This window comes from Cydia amplana, chromosome 7 (genome assembly GCF_948474715.1).
Source record: "Cydia amplana chromosome 7, ilCydAmpl1.1, whole genome shotgun sequence".
NCBI lineage: Eukaryota > Metazoa > Arthropoda > Insecta > Lepidoptera > Tortricidae > Cydia > Cydia amplana.
Window position 1 is genome coordinate 15,823,580 of NC_086075.1, and position 22,729 is coordinate 15,846,308.

The 22,729-nt window shown below is 37.5% G+C and overlaps 2 protein-coding genes and 1 non-coding gene across 3 annotated transcripts in view; 2 read left to right on the top strand and 1 right to left on the bottom strand.

Moving 5' to 3' along the window:
• The window catches only part of LOC134649526 (uncharacterized), a 140,567-nt gene extending 127,327 nt beyond the window's left edge, over window positions 1-13,240 (top strand). Inside the window, exons 2-7 of the mRNA XM_063504291.1 lie at window positions 3,647-3,737; window positions 4,231-4,408; window positions 4,913-5,115; window positions 5,514-5,717; window positions 6,143-8,700; window positions 11,338-13,240. Of these exons, the coding sequence (XP_063360361.1) occupies window positions 3,647-3,737; window positions 4,231-4,408; window positions 4,913-5,115; window positions 5,514-5,717; window positions 6,143-8,700; window positions 11,338-12,881 (4,778 nt within the window). The 3' untranslated portion in view covers window positions 12,882-13,240. The remainder of the gene's footprint in view (window positions 1-3,646; window positions 3,738-4,230; window positions 4,409-4,912; window positions 5,116-5,513; window positions 5,718-6,142; window positions 8,701-11,337) is intronic.
• A 4,207-nt stretch (window positions 13,241-17,447) lies between these two features.
• On the bottom strand, window positions 17,448-18,128 carry LOC134649497 (U1 small nuclear ribonucleoprotein C). Its single transcript, XM_063504252.1, has one exon. It carries the CDS (start codon window positions 18,031-18,033, stop codon window positions 17,542-17,544), a length of 492 nt encoding a protein of 163 aa, XP_063360322.1. The 5' UTR covers window positions 18,034-18,128; the 3' UTR covers window positions 17,448-17,541.
• Window positions 18,129-19,117: 989 nt separating this feature from the next.
• On the top strand, window positions 19,118-19,221 carry LOC134649913 (U6 spliceosomal RNA). The gene has a single exon (XR_010097008.1). It is a non-coding gene; the product is annotated as a U6 spliceosomal RNA (small nuclear RNA).
• Window positions 19,222-22,729: the final 3,508 nt, after the last annotated feature.

A 22,729-nucleotide genomic window follows, 5' to 3' on the forward strand; every position in this document is an offset into this window, starting at 1 on the left:
AATTAAAAGTTCTTCGGAAAAAAGGAAATCTCCTTCGAAAAGAAAGGAATACTGTATCTTAAAACAGACCGCATCTTCTCGAATGTGTTAGTATTTTGAATAAGAACTTGATGCTTCCCGGAGGTATACGAAAGCTACTGCTATCCGACCTTCTAACTTATTGAAAATAGGAATTTTGCTATCCGGTATTTTACGATGTGGTGCTGTATTGAAAAACTTGTATGCTGCCCTGTGCCTAAATTATGCTTTAAGTGCATCCAGCATCCCGCTATGGTATTTACGGTCCAACGACCAGCTTATATCAACGCCAACGGAAATTTATGCCAAGTGCGGAATGCGCATTATTGCACTGGCCGTATGCGATGCCAGTATACCAATACAGCTGTATATGTCGAAAATAGACGATGTCTGGGATTTCTATTCAATTAGAACAAAAGGGCTCGAGAGGCTCGGATTTCGGATTCCAACGTTTGGATTGACTAAATTTTATCGGTGAATTTCGAGATTCCAATTACGCTGATTGAATATATTTAGAATACAAAACACATTTATTTCACAACTGGCATTTGGTTATGAATTGTATAAAGCGAAAGCGAATATGCAAGATTTCCTAATGTTTAACACTTAACATTTATATAAGTTCATTTGTAAAGATCATCAAGATCGTTCCATGGGTTGATTGCATTTAGATAGGCGCACCTTGGTGGCACGTTATGCCCACAGAAAACATGTTAGGTATGCCCTTATTGTTTTTCGAACGGAACGAACAAATAGTCATTAACAAGAACTTACTTAGGTATTTCTCATCTCATAGCTATTAAGTTCAATATTATATTGATCTAAGTCACTAGATTATTACGTACTTAATATTGAGGTTAATTAGTCTCTTTCTTGCTGGGTTGTAAAAACATATGAATAATTTCAATAGTTATTAAATTGCATCCATTTCAACACGGCTTATGAGTGTTTTTATACTAGTAAGCTGCAGAAGCTTCCTAATCCTACACTTAAATGACTATAACAGCTCACTGGGCTTGATTTACAACTCTGCTGTAAAATCTTTTATTGCTATGACTCTAAGCACGTTTTACTTCGCTTATCAGCAGGCTTACACCGCCTTCGTCACATTCCTACCGTGTATGTTATATTTCTACCGTGTATCACATATATGCAACGTTTCAACCTTGTGATATTTAATTTCTTAAATAGCATGTCGTAAAATGAAGGTCTTCATTAAATGAATGTGCAGTTAATTAGATTATAAAACCTAACTAACGTTATGGATAATTTTACCTGCATTTACGTTTTCATAAAAATTATTACTACGACTAATTATTATTATATCTTGAGCCGATTATAACCCACAGCCTTGAAAATGTGTTTTTTCTTTGAGATTTAAGTAGAAGCTTTAATACCATGCAAGAGTATAATTTGCAAGCGTCCACGGGTCGTAATACCAAAGTCTTTATTTTTATTGTTTATTTTAACTGTTATAGTTTAAAGCGTAAGAGCCATTTCGTAACTTTTATTTTAAGTTGTCTCCTAGTCTAGCAGTAGTAGTAGTGATTTCTTACTTCATAATATATCTGTGACTTAGATCTAAACCTGTTCCCATTTGTATTAACGTATTAGTGTAATATGCTATTACATCACACATCAGCATCACACATACAACGCACGTAGGAACTATTTCGAAGTTGAATGAAAACTTGATTGATCACCTCACAGTTCCTTACGAAGTGTTATAGAGTCCCATTTAGGGTTTGAGATCCGGATATCCGAAATATCCGGATATCCGTCAAATCTAAGATCCGGATCCAACGTCTCATAGGATCCGGATATTTCGGATCTCACGGATCCGTTAAATATTGCATTGGTCGCGTTATTGGTACGCGATAACGTCATAAAATAAGTACAAATATTGCTTAAACTAAACAGTAGTAACAGTAAGTCTTAAAACGAGCTACCTGCATGCCTCCTGACTGGAATAAGGGTAAATATTTGTATGTTTTAAAGTAATTGTTATCAGGTTTTCGCTCAGTCGCCTTTGGGTCGTCTACCTGGAACTTCATTAGTGCTTGTGCGTGTTGTTATCCGTGACTTTTTTGTGTTATCGTGTCCGTTCCCAGTCTTCTGTTAACATAAATAACATGTGCTTGATGTGCTGCTAACTGAGTAACTAATATTGATATTTTTTTCTCGTTATTAAGAAGCTGTAGCCCAAATTTCTTAATTTCCCTAAATTTTTGTAGTAATTTCACATTATTTTGCAGTAATTAACTGGATTTATATATACCTATAATGGAAGATTGTTGTAATGGGGACTGAATAAATGAGTTAGAAACTTTTTCTAAGCCATTTTTCTCAATCTAACGACTGAAGGTATAGCTATTTTACCAAGGTAAAGGAAGTACGTTTTTTAATAGTATAAATTATATCACACCACACCAGTATAAAATAATAAAAGTACATAAATGTAACTTTTTCTCCATTTTCTATTTTGTGAGTTTATAATGGCAAATTTAAGAAAAAACGCCGAAGTTAAAGCGGTGTTTTTAGGCACCTTTAGAATTAATTCTTCTGAGCAGATATATACAAATAAATTTGCTTTATTATACTTCATTTTTGGCGTTTTCGGTTACAAATCGACTACGGCCTCCTAAAAAAAATGCCTACCTAATTAAGACTACACTAAATATCTTATTATACTTATTTATATCGTTTTGAGATAATAATAATTATTATTAATAATTGTAAAAATTAACTAAAATATGAACATTTTACATTTTACTAGCTGTTCGTTGTATGTAAGTTGTAAATTTCGTCACCTTTCTTGATACAGATCCGTATTATCCGAATTATCCGGATATCCGGATCCGTCAAATTTTAATATCCGAAATATCCGGATCCGAAAAATTGACGGATCTTGCAAACCCTAGTCCCATTGTTGGTTAACAGTCTGTGTTAAATGGCGCTAATTACTTATATATTTTAACGTAATAATTAGAAGCGTATTGTGATATGATATGATAGTACCTTATTTCTTAAGTATAGAAATATAGAAAGTCTTAATAAAATACTTCGCGATAATACTCCGTTGGTGATCGTCTAAAAGTAGCATACAGATCATTTTATAAATTTCATTGGACGTATTAATTGGTTCCAACCACTTATTAAAAACGAATTTTATGCAAGTGGAGAAAGTATTTAACAGTTACCGAGGCAGAGGATGTGAAATCATCTACCGCAGTAGGAAACATAAATCCCGATAACCTGTGGGCTAAATAATGGTAGGTGATTAGTCAATTTCACCTTTATTACACCCTGCCATTTAAACTTGTGACTAATAATCCCTATTTCCTTTATCTTCGAACAATGTCTGATTATAAACGACTATATCTTAGTTAAAGATTTATATTAAAACCATATTTCTTACGAAGATAATTCTGCCCTTTAGATTAGACTACATTTTTCAAAAGATAACCCGTTTAAGTAGGTTAAGTAAAACTTGGGAACAATATTGTACTTATGTTATTTATTTGAAAGCAAACTTTATTTGGGTTACAAGCGTTGTGTTCAAAAGAAACTCAGTTCGCAAGAAATATCGTTTCGTCAGTTGCTTATTTATATTTTTTCGTTGTTACAGCGGAGGGAAGCCTGTCAAACTTTGCGCTGCGCAAAGTTCACTACACGGCGAGCCACCCCCTCAAAAAGGAATTGTTCACACCTGATACAAGGTAAAATTTGCATTATTAAGTAAGTATGAGAAAAGATACCATTTTTTACCCGCACCGCATATTTTTGGGAAATCCGTCAAGGGATGTGGCAAGACCGCAGCGAGTCTCGTTTGACTGCATTTTTGATGAATCGCAATTTTTCCGTACCATTCTAGTTTATGACTATATTATGACCAGAGCGTATCATATTTTGAGAGTGAAATGACCGTGACAGTAAGGAGCAGATATATGTACAGTACAGTACCTATCTTATATACGGCCAATATAATAACTGTGTTATTAAAGAACTTTTATTTTAAAAGTAACATGACTTATAGGCATTTTTAGAACGGTTAAATATTTCAGCTTTCTTTAGGTAATTATGAATAGGGTTGTTAATGTTTTACACTTATTTATAGGTACCTCTAGCAATTGTTTTGCTGACTGTATTCACATATCCATTTCCCAATCGTAACCCGTCAACCGTACAAACCTCCACGCTCTCACATTTCAGGCCCATCTGCTTGCGTAACCTGTACGAGAAGGCGACAACGGACCGACTGTCAGCCTCCATCCTCGACCAGCTGAGGAAGGACTCCCAACATTCCCCCTACCTGCTCTGCACGCCCGTGCTTAGCTCGAAGAGACGGAGGATTTATCAGAAAGTCGATGTGGAGATTGAGACGCATGTTGTAAGTATTTCTCAGAAATTATTAACTAAGTGAAAGTGCGGGAAATAAAGTTTAGTTATACATTTTTTCACATTTGGATCATTTACAGATTTAGGTTCTAGTTTTTCGTTTCTGTTCCTTAAAGTTTGTGAACATTAGTAAAATAAATGCTAACGATTTCAGTACGGCGAAAATTACGTCGAAACTAGTTTTAGACGACAACTGTAAATTCAGCTTTAGTATAGGTTTCAGTTTTAGTGCTTCCATTAGCTCTAACTCATTTTGGACACTTTCCCGTTATCATCTAGGTACTTAATTAAATATGATAAGCCAGATAAGAACTGATGCTACATGTACTACTGTCTGCATGGAACGTCGCTAGCGGATTGAATTTTTAAATTCTGTTTAATTTTTTGGCTTATTTCAGAAAAAAACATGTATTCACTAACAATGCAATTTAAGTGAATAAATCAGCAGCATTATTAAATACGCAAACACTTAAACACCTCAACAAAAACATTTCAGCCGTCAGTGGTAGAGCACCTTCGGAAATGGACATCAAAAGAGGCTGTCGGCGATGTGACAGCGCTGCCGGACGCTTCCATGCGCATTCAGAGCTCCGTGACATTAACTCCTGATGAGCTATCCGAATGCGGCTCGGGAGACGACGAGCCCATCGACCACAGGTTGCCCAGCCCTGAGGAACAGCTGAGGGTCATCGCTTCCAAGTGAGTATTACATAGATTAGAAAACCAGGCAAGACAGACAAAAGATCTCATCTCATGTCAATCATGGCGGCATTCAGAAGTTTTAATTCCGCTATTTTTATTAGACGTTATTGAGGTTAATATTATCGTTTACTGATAATACTAACGAATAAAAACACCAATAAGGTTCATTGGCTTTGTAACTGCACACCATTCTAGTATTTATAGAAGATTGGTTCTATGTAAATGAGGGTAATTACTGACCTTAAAGACATACCAATTGTTTGTTTAAAAACACTTTAGCCTATTGAAATTCAGCTTTTAATGTAGGGTGCAGTCAGCACAGTTATTAGGTTACCAATATGTAAAAAGCTACGGTTTTGTTGAGTGTACATAATTAGTGACTTATACTTTGACAGATTCCCCCCGGAAATGGTCGCGATCGACACGTCGGGCAAGTTCTTCGACCGAATGTGCAGCTCGCGTAAGTCGCTGCACCTGGAGTCGGCGCCCGGCGAGACGGACACGGTGAAGCGCCGCACGCGCACGAGGAAACCCCGCGGTAAAAGACGCAACACCATATCCGGCACTGATCAGAAAGAGCTTAGAGAGGCTATAGCTGGGTAAGCTTCTAGACTGCACATACACCGACTAATAAATTACATTATCCATCACATAAATCCATTGTAATAATCACCCCTTTACATCCTCGATAATGTAATCTATTAAAGCGTCCATTAACAACCGCTGAGCACAGTACTGTGTCGGCTTCAATGACGTTCTTGTTAAATTTACGGCACTTTTAACAAATCTTTGATAATATTTTGTGCTTCTGTGTATACTGTAACATTGGTTGTCATTGTTTCCTAACTAAACGAGGACAACCAATTAATTGTGCACTTGAACACTAATTGTTCATAAGCTTCACGATTAATGAAATCTTTGAAGAGCGCCGATGTTACGAGACTAAGAAGCGTTCTTTGTGTATTACAACTATAGGTTGCCTTATGCGTGTGACTAATGCTTTGCTTGGTTTGTTTTATCGTAGCGATACATCAAATGCCGCGGCTTCTGAAGAGATTGAAGATAGCACTGTCATCAGGTCGCGCTCTAGCGATCTTCTTAAGAAGAGTCCTATTGACCCCGTAACTAAGAAAGGACACTTCAATACTCTCAAAGAATGGGGTAGAAGTCGACTGAAAATGATCGGCAGATCTCCGAGTGCGAGCAGAGATAGCTTTAGGGACTCCATGAAAGTTGACAAGAAAGATACAAAGTCGCCCACTAGACAAGAAGATAAAGAAGTACAAGAAACTGTAACTATGCGGAAAAAACGCCAGGGAGATGAAGACAGACATCAAAGATGTGCCTCATATTCCTCTTCTGAAAAGAGCATAGGATTGCCTGCGGCACAAACAACCGCAACCATTAACGTCGGGGTCAAATTACGGGGAACGTCAGCTCAAAGAAGACAAAGGCGATCAGCAATAGGCAAAGATGAGCCGCATTCGTCTAGCGGTAACTGGTCGGCCAGCTCAGAGTCAGGTCGAACCAGTATAGGATCAGAAATAACATCCACCACAGTGCCACCCCGAAGTTCAACTTCGGCTGCGACATCTAATAACTCACTAAATTTCCACCACGGTCCACCAAGCTCTATAATTAGTAGAAGAAGATTCCTTAACACTTCTGGATCAGGCAGCGTTACTAGCGAAGGAACTCTCACTCCTGATATTATACATGATTTACACGAGGATTTAGAAACATCCTCCGAATTTTCCTGTGATACAGAAGGGTACTACACCTCATTCCATATGGATTCCGGGCTAAAGACATTAAAAGAAGAAGAATTATCGCCTAGCACGCCAATGCATACCAGCAACGCCCTCTCCAACTCGACAGGCAGTCAAACTGCTGAGAACGAATATGAATTATTTGGTAAAGGGTCGACTAGCACTACTACAAGTTCCGCTGGAACCGTTTGCACAACGCTAATGGCTGCTGGAAGTGATAGATCTCTTGTAATTGGGCCCAAAGTGCCAGAAAGAAAGAGTTCACTAACAAAATTAAACCGCAGCAGAAGCAACAACATTCACAGCGCAAATGCTAGTTTAGACAGAAGTATGAACTCTTCATTCTCTAAATCTCCATATAGCAGCCTTAGATACAATCCTAGCCGTTCTTATACGGAAAAAGCAATGTATAATCATTCGTCGCCTGAAATCAACCAAGTGCCAACTTCTACAATCACTATAACTAGAAACATCGGAAATAATAGAGAAATGACAGCCGTAGCTGAAATTCATACAGAAACTGAACTTGAAAGTGCCAAGAAAAGCACAGGCACCAGTTCTCCTGATTCCGGTCATAATACGTCTAGTTCGCCAATCGAAGACTCTGTATCTAGCGCTCATGGAAAGAATAGTCTCTCTGAACAAGATTATTCCGAATCCTCAGATTTAGAAGGAACAGACAGAATAGAAAGAATAAGATATAAAACTACAATCAATAGTTCCAGGATTCCTTCACTCTGTGTCATTACTCCAACTAATTCTGATGACGAAAGCGAAACAAGCAACAAAGAGGTTGATGTTTGTAAAAAGCAAGATGCAGAGAAAGAAGGTACATTTAATAAATCAAACAGTAGACCTAAACTAGATCTACCTGTAGAAGAAAAACCGAAAGAACCAAAACACATTACCGACCTGAATAAATCTAGCAAACCTCATACACAAATTAATTTAAAGCCCTTCAATAATTTAATGTGTAAGCTCAAAGGAGTGCTTCCTGCTAAACTGTCAAACAAAAAGTCACCTGTGCCAAAAGAAAGTAATTTTTCGGATCATATCTACGATTCTGGGGACTATGTGACAATAGCTGATGTTAAAAATAACAACCAAAAAGTTTGCCTTAACAAAGGTATTTATGGAAGCACTGATATGGTCAGGAAGAACTTACAAACAGTTTTATCAGGAAAACTACCTGACACTGAGTATGTCTCTTTGAATGAATTGCCTAATTGTTTAAGTGAAAGTAAAGACTTCTTAGAACATGGATTACACGAAATACCAACGCCTGCTTTAGAAGAATTGCAAAAGAAAGGTGCTAAAGTAACTTTGGACTCTCAAGGTCAAGTTATTTACTCATCCGACACGCTTAAGCGCAGAAAAGGAGCGCATACTACTTTTGAACCGGGACCATTCGTTCAGGAAGTTAACGCCACCACCGCTGTTGTTCAGAGAGAAATGGCAGATGTTGTTCAAATAAATGATGAGACTGACTTCCCTTATGAACCTCCTCCACCAGCGAGCAAACCCACGTCACCGCAACTAGGAAAAGTTATTATTAAAGCTCCAACACTTCCTGATGGACCTGTAACAACAGAATTTGTAACTTTACCGGCTCCTAAACCGAGCACGATTATCACCGCCACACCTGTCACTGAAACACCTACGACTCCGACGACACAACATCCACCCAAGGCTATTTTTAAAAACCCTCAAGATATACCGCGAGTAGTAGAAGTAATTCCTAGGCCCGGGGCGTATGTTAATATACACGATGCGGAGGGCGTCAGCTTGTCGCCGACGAAAGATGATTTAGCAGGTAAGAATAAAATGAAAAAAGATTCAATTAGTTCTATTGTTAATAATAATTCTGATCAATTATTAGGGACGTCGCCCGAAATTAATGACGATATCATTCCATTTGTGCCCAATTTCCAAACGCCAATTATTTTACAAAATAGCAAGTGTAGACACGAACTTAGCAAATCTGGTAGTAAAGTAGCAGAAGTGTTGAAAATGTTTACACATAGAAATAACATTAATAACAATGGAGAAGCTGGAAATAATCACGTCAGTACTCCAAACGGTGATAAATCAATAACTAATAAAGTTAAACGTAGTGATAGTTACAAACTTGCCAATTCACCTCTAATGCCCATTAAAAGGCTTCTGAAACTTGAAACTTTTAACAGTAACTCAAAGAAAGTTGATTCCTTAGAAATGATTCAAGCCGAAATCAATGCTGACTTACTACGCGAACAAATAAACTACCCAGCTTCCGTATCCCCCAAACTTAGCCATAGAAGTTTCTCAAATGATTCGGAAAATTGTGAATGTTCTAATAACAGCAGTTCATATGTTAACGATAGTTTTGAATCTCAGTTATCAGCATTAGCTTTGAGTCCTTTTACAACTCCAATGCCGAAACGGCATTCTGTCGCGTTTGTACCTGACAATAGAGATCATTCTTTAGATATTTTGACTGCTATTTTGGACTCGGACCCGGATGATGTCTGTATTCTGCATTCACCGCCATCATGTCCGCTCTCTCCTACTAAAGTCACCGTACCTGTAGATAGTTCAATGCATCGAGCTCGCATTTTATCACTTTCTGAATCAGATTATGGTACTGAAATCTGGTAGTTGTAGATATGTAGGTAGTTTTACTTTTAACAATATATAATTGAATTTTATAAATTTGTTACCTGATTTGTTGGTACTTGTGGAAATAAAACGCTTTTAGATAAGACTTAGACATTGTGGCCAATTAGATCAATTTGTAGATCCATATAGAGTAGATAGTTAAGTGAAAAACAATGATTATTATATTCCTAATTAATTCCGTCCTTTGAAAATGTCGTCTTCCTAAAATTTTTGCCTTGTTAATACTGTGATATGAATTTTTATTTTTGATGACTAAATTCGTTTTTAGATACTTTTTATCATATTTATATTTTTAAGGAGCATTGTATTTATATTTTATTAAATGTTGACACAAAAAGAATGCATGGTGGTTTTTCGCACCAGCCCCGCTTACGATTAGTTCACGATTTTTCGTTAGTAAGTGCATGGTGTGTTATTCTGTGTCTTCTGTGTTTTGTAATTAATTTTATTATAGAGTCATTGTGAATTAACGCACTTTGATTTCATTTGTCTTCACCTCCGCTCCTCACCTCACTCACTAGCACAGCACTGAGCTCTAAATTTAAGAAACAAAAGTTCTGTTTTGACAACATTTACGATAATAAATAAAAAAAGTATTAAAACAGGATTTTTCGCAATTAACCGTCTTCCAATACCTCATTATTTTCGCACTGATTTGTAAATACGAGTCACTGGATTTTGTTAATCAAGTATATGGGACACTTAACAATTAAAAAAGGAACTAATTAATTAACAAACTAGGTCATTCGTGATTGGACTCCGTCGCAATAGACGTAACACAACTAATTTGTATAATTCCCGTTTTCATAACGAAGTGCGTTATAAAACTGTAAAAACTCACGAAAAGCTGTATTTTAACACCAATTGAGGGTGTTATTGCACACTTACCGACCGACTTCGGTCGCGCGCCTGAGGCAAACCAGTATACCTGCGACCTGCGATTAATAAAAATCATGTAGTATCTCGAGGTCAAAGTATATTAGTTTACCTTTAGCGTTCGACTCGTCGCGTTCTGTATGCAACCGGATTCACCTAGTCTCCGGATTCGGTGGTTGTGAACCGATGCTCAGTTCCTCTCTAATTGCACTCATCCCACATGGCTTGCACAGACGGCGATAGCTTCCACTTTGTGACATTTAACACGAAGTTCTTCAAAGGTAAAGTTTTGTGTTGCTTTTTTGGCATGACTTTTGATTTTTACACTGCATGAAGAGATCGACTAGCACTACTAGCAGATACACCTTTCACAACCTAACACGGAGAAATGCGGTAATCTGTATTAACCATATCATTAACATTATAATGTATACATATTATAACCTCATATATGAAATTGTAAGAAAGAATAAAATACCATGCACTTCTGTAAATTCACGTTACTAATTTATCATTGTATTCACGAACATATAGACCCGATACATGCTAGATACGTTAATCTTAACGCAAGACATAATCTGTATCATAAGTAATGGTTGTTCACTGTTGTAGCCTTTCACTGTTAATAATTATGATAGAAATTACCTAGCTCTAGGCTTATGGGAATGGTATGGATTGGTGCCATAAATATGTAGTAGATTTATATATTAGTATATTACGTTAAAGTTTTCAATCGCATCCACTGTTATGATACGTATGATTATACATAGAAAAATATAGAAAAGCATAGACTAAAATGTACCTACGTTAATGCCTGTTAAAAAATATTAGCATAAATAATCAAATATTTTTGGTACTTAAAACATTAGTAAATAAAAACGATCTCCCAACTCATTACCTGTTCTTTATATTCCAGACTGTCGACATTCCAGTGCTGACAAGCCCTACTCGAATCCGCCGCTAACTCTAGTCCAAAAGGGTCAAAGAGTAGAGTTCAACACGATCAATCCCACCACGTACAAATACCAAACCGCCCACTTGCGAGGCAAACACGGAGTAGTCAATTACGAGAATCCAGCAAACCAACCAGTGAGAGAAGAGCCAGTGTTCTGGACACTTCCCAAGAGAAGCACCCTAGAGCCGAGCGCTCGACGACCCATCACCGACGCACGCACTATCTTCAACTATCCTCCCAACGTTGCTACTGCCTCTTCACGTTTAACTGAAAAGCCAGGAAATTCTCAACCCATCCAACCCAATGACGAGTCGATTAGAATTTCACCCATAGATCCACGGACAACAGGTTCCTTCAAATCTTCTACCCCGTCCAGCAAAGAGAACGTAGTCGATCTCTCCTCTAAACTACTCTCCCCGGTTAAATCTACAATGACGAACGAAGAACTCTATGCGGTTATACATAAAAGCAAAAAGAAACTGAATATAAGAGATGGCGCTGAAAGATCAGAATCACCTGCGTTGTCTACTACTAGTTTATCGCCAGTCAATTCCGAAACCTCATTATACCTTAAAGGTAATCAGCGTCATCCAGAGACAGGCTATCTGGGAGACCCGAGAAACAGAAACAGTTGGTCACCGGCGGAGAGGCAACACGTTATGGCGGCGCCCAGTCGCGGCTATGTGGTGCAAAAACAGGATACCACATGCGCAGACAGATACGGCCCCGTACCTCAAACATCGAGACTTGATTTCAAGAAGCTACTCTTACAGCACAGTGTCAAACTAAATACTCTTAGTCCTCAAAGTAAATCTAACAAACTGTCTGCAGTGGAACAGCTGAAGCTCTCCAAAGAAAAAACTGAACTGCAACCTCCCCCCACCAATAGAAGCAAAATTAATATTCTCGATCTAAGCGGATCTCCTAAGACATACACGCAGAGAAAAATAATAAAACCCCAACCTCAGCCAGCCTCACCTGGTAGAACGAATGCCTTAATCAAAGAACACAAGAATTCACCCAAAATACTGCTCTCTCCGAAGTCACAATGGCGATTTTCTAGCCCCAGATCTGACGTTCTCTCTACGCCAATACCAGAAGCGAACAACGAAGATGACAACTCAAACAGTTCTGCTGAAAAGCACGATAGTTCCCCAACCAACGTACCGTGTAAAACAGTGCCCATAGTCACTAATCAGCATTTCGGGGCAAGGCGAAACCTGATCCCCATAAATGAGAATACTTTAGAAGCCGACAACGATTTCCTCGAGCCAGCCGACCACGGAGTGTTCCCGATTGATTCTGATCTCGGTAAATTACATGGGTTATCTCGAACAGAATTGCTGCAAGCCAAGCGAGCAGAATTCTTCAGCAGCCCACCCGATTCATCTCCACCTAAATTTACATCATTCAAGAGTCCTACAGCAGGGGCTACCTCTACTCGTAGCAAATCATCTCCGGAACGAGGAAAGACTTCACCCACCACCCTAGAAACAGCATTATGATATTTCTACTAAAGCATTGTAAACTTAAGCGGTGCTTAGTTTTTTTACTACACAACAATAAAATTGATAGAAGCTTTATTCTAGTCTGTTTGCTTAGAGTGCCATTTGTGCCGGCACCACTGTATCGCCTACCAGTGACTTATCATCAATGATAAGTTATTTAAGCTCAAAAGATATGTTAATATGGTCTTGAGGGGCCAATGTTTTATGAACCGTATTGTAAATAGTTCAACTTTACAACTACTTAGTTTTAAACTAGTTTGTAACTATTTATTGAGTACCTTAACCAGTACTGTTCAAGTAGTGTTTAAACTTTTTGAAGTTATTAGGATACAATTTTAATAAAACGTGTTAAATAACTGATGCTTTATTTTTTAGGGTTCCGTACCCAAAGGGTAAAAACGGGACCCTATTACTAAGACTCCGCTGTCCGTCCGTCCATCTGTCACCAGGCTGTATCTCACGAACCGTGATAGCTAGTGACAGTTGAAATTTTCACAGATGATGTATTTCTGTTGCCGCAATAACAACAAATACTAAAAACAGAATAAAACAAAGATTTAAGTGGGGCTCCCATACAACAAACGTGATTTTTGACCGAAGTTAAGCAACGTCGGGCGGGGTCAGTACTTGATGGGTGACCGTTTTTTTGCTTGTTTTGCTCTATTTTTTGTTGATGGTGCGGAACCCTCCGTGCGCGAGTCCGACTCGCACTTGGCCGATTTTTTCTCTTTCGTTTTCGACTAGAGATAGGTAGTTGTTAAAGAAAACTCAAACTCCAATGTTAATAGGTACGTTTGATTGAAATAAACTGAAGTGCATGACTTTTCAAGCTTAGATGCTAATCTGTTAGCAGCAATGTACCTACTCGCTCTCGTTTATCTTTATCCAAGTCATAATCATAAATAAGGGTTAATTTTAATGGGAGCAATAAGGCACTTACTATACTAGCTTCCATACACTCTCACTTTGTCGACTAGCAGCCCAGGCGGAGATAGCGAGATGATGACCTCAACGACTGGCCGAAGATCGCCTAAAACCGAGACGAATGAAATCGAAAGGGAGGCCTTTTCCCAGCAAATGGACACAAGGCTTTTATTAAAAAATATTCAATCACATCACATCCATTCTTTCCCTAACTCATAGATGGCTGATATTTGTTTGCCTGATTGATCAGTGTCATCATTTATATACGATACGCAACGGAGGTGGTATTAAATTTGTTAATTTATGGTGCTTGCCAGGGATGTTGCGGATGCAGATTTTTTGACATCCGCGGATGCGGATATTTTAAGCCTCACATCCGCGGATGCGGATGTCAAGATTTAATACTAAAAAAACGTGAAATATTTCATGTTTAGTATTTTTTATTTAAAAAAACTAAACGTTTAGTATTTGAGCAAGAATATAGGTGCGTTTTATTTAATAAACAGTAACTTGGTCGACTTTTCGGGATCTAGACGATTTCGTTATTATATAATGATGAAATTACCTAACCTTACGCCGCCGCTAAGAAGTTCCTGTTACCGACTTGGTCGACATCCGCATCCGCATGAGCTCCGCATCGTTTTTATGCGGATGCGGATGTTGAAAATAATGCGGATGTTCCGCGGATGCGGATGCGAATATTCGCAACATCCCTGGTGCTTGCACATGGCGCATGTCGGGTTACCAGCGGTTACGAGGGATACGTTGTGAGTAAGTATACTTGGTCAACTAGATCTTGACAGTAGAAAAAGGCGGCAAATTTGAAAAATGTAGGCGCGAAGGGATATCGTCCCATAGAAAATTTGAATTTCGCGCCTTTTTTTACTGACAAGATTTGGTTGACCAGCTATATATGAATCTCTCGATTATTTTCAACTAGCGACCCACCCCGGCTTCGCACGGGTTAACAAATTATACATAAACCTTCCTCTTGAATCACTATCTATAAAAAAAACCGCATCAAAATCCGTTGCGTAGTTTTAAAGATCTCAGCATACAGACAGACAGCAGGAAGCGACTTTGTTTTATACTATGTAGTGATGACCCGATGAAGGCCTACCAAGAACATGCTGAGAACGACTTTCAAGTTCGTTCATCCATTTTTCTCCGTATTACTCGAATGGAATAGGTATACTTACGCAACAGCGATAGAGAGGCAACGAAATTTGGATTTTTGATGATCGCGGTGGGCCCTTTGGGCCTTGCCTGAAGCTGAAGCCCAACTGCGTGTGTAATATACAGGCGTTGGGCAGAAAGCTATATATTACTTATAAAGAAGTTATACTACTCTTTGGCAGAAACTTTTCCAAAAATAATCAAAGTATAATATATCTGTCAAGTGGACATATATTATGATAGGCTCTTTCAAAGTACCTACTGAAAGAACCACGAAAGAACCTTTTCCGGAAAAACGATCTTCTGCAACTAAAAGCATGTGGATCAAATTAGCTATATTATTTCTTAACACCATATATATTTTCACTGAAATGGGTAACCGCAATCGGAATTGTATAGAACATTCTTTATTGACCCCAGTGGCTATTACATCAGTGTACGTTTTTATGGGAACGGCACTCATCGGCGAAATATTTAACCATAAGCCATCCAGGTTTTTCCAGTGCTACGTGGTGATCGTTTGTACAAGTCTTCAAATTTCCCTTGCTGTTATGATTTTAAAGGAATACTCCAAGGAATCATCTAATATAGGTAAATTACGATCGGAAAATTCGCAAAGTGCACGAATAGTCGTAACTATATTGATACCATTTGTAATGATTATGCTCTTTGTTATTGAATTTATTATGATCGTAATGGACATCTATACTGAGTTTGGGGCGGCACGTAATTCCGAACAGGATTCAGACATACGTAGCCCTAGAAAACAAACTATCCGTAGGACTTTAAGAAACCTTTTACAAGATTGTGCTGGTTAAGTTAATGTGAATCTATGTTGAAACTTTAATGATCTCTTCCCATCTTATTTTGTCGAAAACTTCCGTATTTGCAGTACAAAAAGTTCTGAGGTTGACCTCGGTTACCGTACTTCTGTTTCTGACAAAAAATAATCTTTATTTCAGAACATTCTAAATTTCATATAACATTGTTAGTATGTACCCTTGGTATTTTTTTAATAAATAATTTACATAATACTTATAAAATTAATTAAAATTAAAAAAATAATAATTTAAATTAATTAAAATAAAATACGATGGGAACAGATCTGATTATTCACTGCATCTGTACTAATATTTCTTTATTTGATTGAGCTGAGCAATAAATAATTATTGAAGTAATATATAGTGAAGTATTTCACTCTATACTTGATACTTGCTAACTAGTAAAGAATTCAAATTTTAATCTTAGCAGATTAGTATCATGCAGTTCTTTGAGTCCTAACTAAGAACCACATCATTCTGAAACATCCACACAATCCAGAAAGTTCTCACACTGTAGTTCGTTTTTTTTAGCATTAGAAAGAACTTGCAAGAAGGTAAGCGATCTTGACATGTCTTTTAATTGAAAACGCTTTTTATTAAAAATCAAAAACTATTACTTATGAAAGCAGAAGAATAAATGATCGTATTAGATTCATTATTGTTACATATTTGCCGTAACTTATTTTTAAAATGTGTTTTTCAATTAAAAGACACATCAAGATTGTTTACCTTATTTCTAATGCTAAAAAAAACGAACTATAAAGAAAAAGTGCCTGAAGTCTCCAGTGCCCTAAGCACCAAGTTTTTCAAGATTGCATATATTCAAGAAATTGAGCATGAGCATGCCATTTTGAATGTCTTGAGCACTGGAGGTTCTGATCACTTTTTTCTAGGAAGAAGATCGAAGTAAAATTTAATATTACCATCATGGAACTTTTCAACATACTCGTAGTTTCTTTTGTTAGCAGTGAAAATGTAGTCTTATTATTATTGTACTAGCTTCTGCCCGCAACTTCATCTGTGTGGGATGATTATAACTGATAAAAACTATGCTATGTCAGTCCACAGTTTTTAAACTATATCCATACTAAATGTCATCTAAATTAGTTTAGCGGTTTAAGCATGAATAGGTAAAAGACAGAGTTTGGTACTTTCACATTTATAATATTAATAGGGATTGTGTTACACTGCATTAAATGTTAATATTTTTCCTTTTTTGTTGATTTTTTCATTGTGATTGACATGTGTATATACAATTTATTTATTATTTTAACCACAAGGGACAAGGGCCTTACTTACATGATAGAACAGTTGTAAAAAAAAACAGTTTACTTACTTTACAAATATAATTCAATGATATCCTAGATCTTGTATAGCCAGCAATCCATGGCTTGGGAGCTGCATGGGACTTACAAAATATAATTACATCATTTCCTTAAAGATTGTCAACCCCTATCCTTAATTCTAGTAAAATCTACTAGACATTGGTGAAAAAGAACAAATCAAATCATTTAGTCACAAAATACTTTGAATAATTTCTGGGCTGTCAATAAAAATTACAGTTATTTTCAGATACATTGAAGAATGCAAGGTGCTCACAAATACTACCATAATATTTATGAACGTAAAACATAAAAACTTTGTTAAAGAAACTATCAGTAAATCCAGGACAATGTTTCTAATGAGTTATGGTTGTATGTATTAAATTATCGTCTTTCACTCACTTTAAACTTCTGCTATTTGTTCATAGGCGGACCGTTCATTAACGGAGGTCGCATCTGACCCATGGGACCCATTGGGCCCATAGGGCCCATACCCATCATCATTGGCGGTCGCATTCCCATCATAGGCGGCATTGGGCCGTGCGGTCCCATCATCATGTGTGGCGCCATCGGTCCTCCGGGACCCATAGTAGGCGGCGGCAACATGCCAGGCGGGCCTCCGGGTGTAGGCACGGGCGGTCGCGGTCCTCCCGGGCCCATTACTGAGGGATCCCATGGCGGGGGAATAGCAGCACCTTTACCGCCAAACGGATTCTGTGCAATCTTTCCAGCTTTAAATGCAGCGGTTGTAGCGTCAATGAGATGTTGAGCTTGCTCTTCCATCCATTTTTGGTAGTAAAATTTCACGTTATCCTTATGCTTTCGGCCGGTACAATGCGTTTTCCTCACACTAGGTGAATCGTGAGTTAAATATGTGTCACAATAATCGCAGTAATACTTTGGCATCTTGTATTACACTAGAAGTTTCTAAGTACACTGTAGTTATCAATCGAAATGCAACCTAAAATCGCACTCCACGAAAGAACGCTTGCATTGCAAACACGAATCAAATGTCAGTTGAATTGACAGATCGATTTTGGTGTTGCCATGTTTATTTTACATTTCGTAATGTCCGAATTAGACGAAAATAAATTAGAATTAAACAACTGTACCGATATTCGGAACCTAAAGTAATATATTGAGAGTGGCAACACTGTAGTTAGTCGTATTGTCCTTTTCTAGCATATACGTCCATCTCTCTCCCACACCCCCACCACTTCAGGCAGTTGCGTTTGACAATTTTGACAGATAGAAACAAACGCAAATTACCTCATTGGCTTGCTGTTTTTCCATCTGGAAGGTCGTGAAGCTAAACTGCTGGTGAGTTTTTGAATTTGTACCCCAGTTTAGCTGACTATATTGAAAAACAGTTTCTAACGGCTTTTGCCGTTCGAAATAAATATTTAAATTTAGTTGTCCGTTAAACTATCTAGCAAATAAAAATGATCCGGAATAGTGATGTGCAAGTGTTTTCAAAGGCTGCCTGCGCGCACCGTGGCTATGCCAATGAAAATACTAAAACACATGGTAGAAAACACATCGAGCTGGTAAAGCGTGCACGTGTCACCATTATAATTTAATTTTATTAAGTCTCTTCCGAGTCTTGTTAGTTTAAATCTTTGTGTGTGTATAATAACGGTTGAAATTATATAATACTTAAATGGTGATGTGTGGAGGTATACCCTTTCAAGTGATTTGTGTTTTCGAATACGAATGGATCGGATAGTTAATACGTGTTACGTAGAACCTACGTATTAAGGTAGAAGCTTATAGACGTGTAGGTTTTTTATCTGTCCAAGTATCTATCAGCAATTTATCTTTTTATCCCGTTCCGGGTTAATATAATATTGCAAAATTAATTTTTTGGTAATAAACTTGCTGATAAATAACGTGTACCCGAATAGGAGTCGACGATATTTCCGCTCTAAGGGACACAAGGTAACGAACAAACCTACATCGCAAACATTGCATTTATTTTTGTGGAAAGTGAGTACTTCGGCAGTACATAAACTTAAATCTGACTAGACATAGAGAGAGATTAGCATGGCTCTGCGCAAGAATGACATGCGAATTCGTGAAGTATTTCACTCTGTATCTATCAACTTATATCTCTCCAACTAGATCTTTGATTTATGTAGGTAGGTACCTACTGAAATATATAACTTAGCAGGTACTTACAGCTTTAAAGGTTAAGGAAAAGAACTCTTGCATGTAGGTGCTATATGTGCTTGTGTTATTTTGAATTTGAATAACTTGATTATTAATTCTATACGTAACTACATACAAGAGGGTCAATTCTTAAGCCTACTTACCTACCTACATAAATAGTACACTTAAATTAAACGTTTCAAATAAAATCGGAAGCCTGTGACATGGAAGGGCATTAACGATACGGGAATCTTTAGATTGATTCATTGACGAAGACGCATGGTTTGGTTCATATTGTCAAATTATATTAGTTAACTGTAGAGTTAAAGTTTAGTTTTGGCAAATCTGCGCGTCACCGTGAATGACACTTTCTAAAAGTGCCTGTTAAAGCCGGCGTAAAGCCTTTCACCTTGTCGAGCAAGGAACCCGCAACTTAGGGAATATTACCCATAAACTCAGGGTATTTGATTTGAATGATACTTATTCTTAAACTTACGTTTGTTATGGTTCCACCTGCTAAGGTGCGCCTAAGAGAATCTTTTATTCGTTCACAAACTAACGTCAAGTTATTTGTGATGAAACCAATATATTATGTACCTATCTAAACCTGCGCAAGGCTGCCATGTTTACACCTGCGTAAGGTGTGCCAAAAGAATCTTTGATTCGTTCACAAACTAACGTCAAGTTATTTGTGATGAAACCAATATATTATGTACCTATCTAAACCTGCGCAAGGCTGCCATGTTTACACCTGCGTAAGGTGTGCCAAAAGAATCTTTGATTCGTTCACAAACTGACGTCAAGTTATTGATGATGATATTATAACCTATGTAAGCCTGCGCAAGGCACGTCAGACATATTCACAGAAATATAAATGATATGGTCATAACACAGGCGTGCGAGTAGACCACAATCACAAAAATATTACAAAGATTAAGTTGTAAATATCTCTTTTTAGAGAATGTAAAAATGGTTTAAAATAATGTTTTGGGTAAAAATCAGTCGAAATAGGCAAGGCTTCGTTATTAGAGTTTTCATTTTTGTTTACCAATCTATTTCAAGGGTCCCGAACACCCTATTGGCTAAACCCGAAATTGGGCTAATTAACTGTGGTAAAAGTGAAAACTGCTTTCCATTTACATAACATTTCTAAAATTATAATAGGTAAAATAAAAACCTAAGATTCCAGGCCTATCTCGACTCATTTTTATTTTAAAGATGGAAAAAAATCTTTGCACCCTAATATAAAATTGTGGTCTGGAGACGCTAAGCCTCATAACTTGGGTGGCATAGATAATACTAAGAGATTTAGTCACCTAATTTCGACTATAAGCCCAGGCAGAATATTGATAATTAGAATAAGGAGTGGTCAATCCTCCAAGGTCCATACAATCTGTGGACTCTAATTAAATCAGGCTCGGTAAGCTCACGACACGACAGAGCTTACGATTCCATTCTGAAATAAGCTATGTTTACAATATATATTACCCATGGTGTGAAACAAACAGCCTGCTCAAGGTGTACAAAGGGTCCGTTTAACGGCCCTATAAACATCTACAAACCTTTGAAGTCTAGGCCTGCTACAATATGACAGACTAGAAATAAATACATATGATCCCAATGTAAGAGCAGCTCACAGTTGCATAAATTATATTTGGCTGGAGAGCACTTGTCTTTCAGTTAACATGTTTACGAGTACCTACCTATGTACACGACATGACCAAGGTTACCTACCTTTTTACATAATTATTATATCCCTGACTGCCATGGTATATTAGGAAAATTATCATGTGCTGGCGGTGCTGCACAAGCATGTTTGAAATAAAATATACAAAACTGGCCTAACGGGCGTTTATGAATTATGTATTTTACACCCTTGTGTCTGTATTGTGACCCTGGAAGTTTTAAACCACCTGTATCGTAAGTGCTCCTATGCACGGATTAAGTTTATAATAAACTACCCATGCCCTAACCTCAAGGGCAAGTGCTTCTATGCACGGACCAGATACTGTTGTCACTTATTTCATTTATCATGACTTGTCATAGTTTGATACTACACGTTTAATAAATTTAAGACCGTGGAATGTACCCACTACAAAAGGTTTTTAAAAATAGTGACTGAATGGTTTGTACGAACGGTTCTAGCACAGTTTCTGGGCGGTCACGTCTAGGGCATGACCCTCTAGTTCTCAATTTATACAAAATTATAGCATTGTGATACTGTTCGCTTTGCACAATAAAATAGGGGAACAGGAGCACGCCTTGCGAAAAGGCGAAGCTATTTTGAAACGCAAACCTTTCAAAAATAGATTGAAATATATAAATAATTATGTTTTTGGTGTGGAACATGTAATTGTACACCCAAACAAATGCAATCATTTATTATATGTTAGCAAAACTCTGCCAAAGTGTTAGTCTGTCTCTACAGTGTAACCTGAAGGCATGAATGCACATGAATCTCTTGAAACATGGTGGATTAACTAATTTACACCCCGTCTGTGTCTTGCTCCTACCAAATCCACAAGTTGAGGACCTCAACCTATCTAGGCACCCTTCTTGCTCGAGACCTGAAAAAATAATCTCATGCAGTCAAGTGTCGGAAAACCAGGTCCACACTCTTAGCACTACCGTGAATATATCTAAGAAGTCTGTATACTGCTTTCCAGGAGGCGGGATGTTAATAGACTAGCCTATATAGTAGGCCAGAGATATAGTATACAAAAGCACACTGGCCCAAATCCAGTAATATTATATGCACTTCAGAATACAAAATAATTGACTATTCTGCGTATATTTGATATCAAAAAGTTACAATTACCTACCCTTAGGTCATAAGGAGGATAAATATACATAAATATCAAATATATTCGACAAAGTGTTGACCCTAGCATTGGATAAAATAGAGGTTCCTCTTAAACGGCATCTGCGCTGTTGGCTTTGGGCCCATGGGTGCCCGGCAAAAGGTCGGGGACCCCATGGTTCCGCACAGTTATTGCAAATAATGTAAAATCACAAAATAAACACAAATTTTCATTTTGGTTAAAAACACATATGCGATGAGCTAAGGTTTCGAATTAAGTACCTTATTCTTAATCTGGAAAGAGAAGACTGAATATTCAGAATTAAGCTATGTCTATGAATGGTTTACATAAATTAAGCCACTTTAGCGTTCAGAAACAATCAAGTTTATGTCTACTAGTAGGCACCAGATAAGGTAAACTACTCATACTGCATATATAGACAATAATGAGTACAATTAAGGTCACTTGATGATAGCTAAACATGAACATAAGCAGAATGAGCTGCACCTATACAAATATCATTGATAAAGCTCTGTGGCAATTCTACATTTACCATTTGAACGCCAAGAGCACCAAAAAGCGTCGTAACTAGTGCCCACATGAGTATTATGATATGGCTTAAGCTCTCAAAGTAACCTTCACAATTTTAAGTA

Coding starts and splice junctions, on each gene's coding strand:
- LOC134649497 (XM_063504252.1), bottom strand. CDS start 18,033: ATGCCAAAGTATTACTGCGATTATTGTGACACATATTTAACTCACGAT.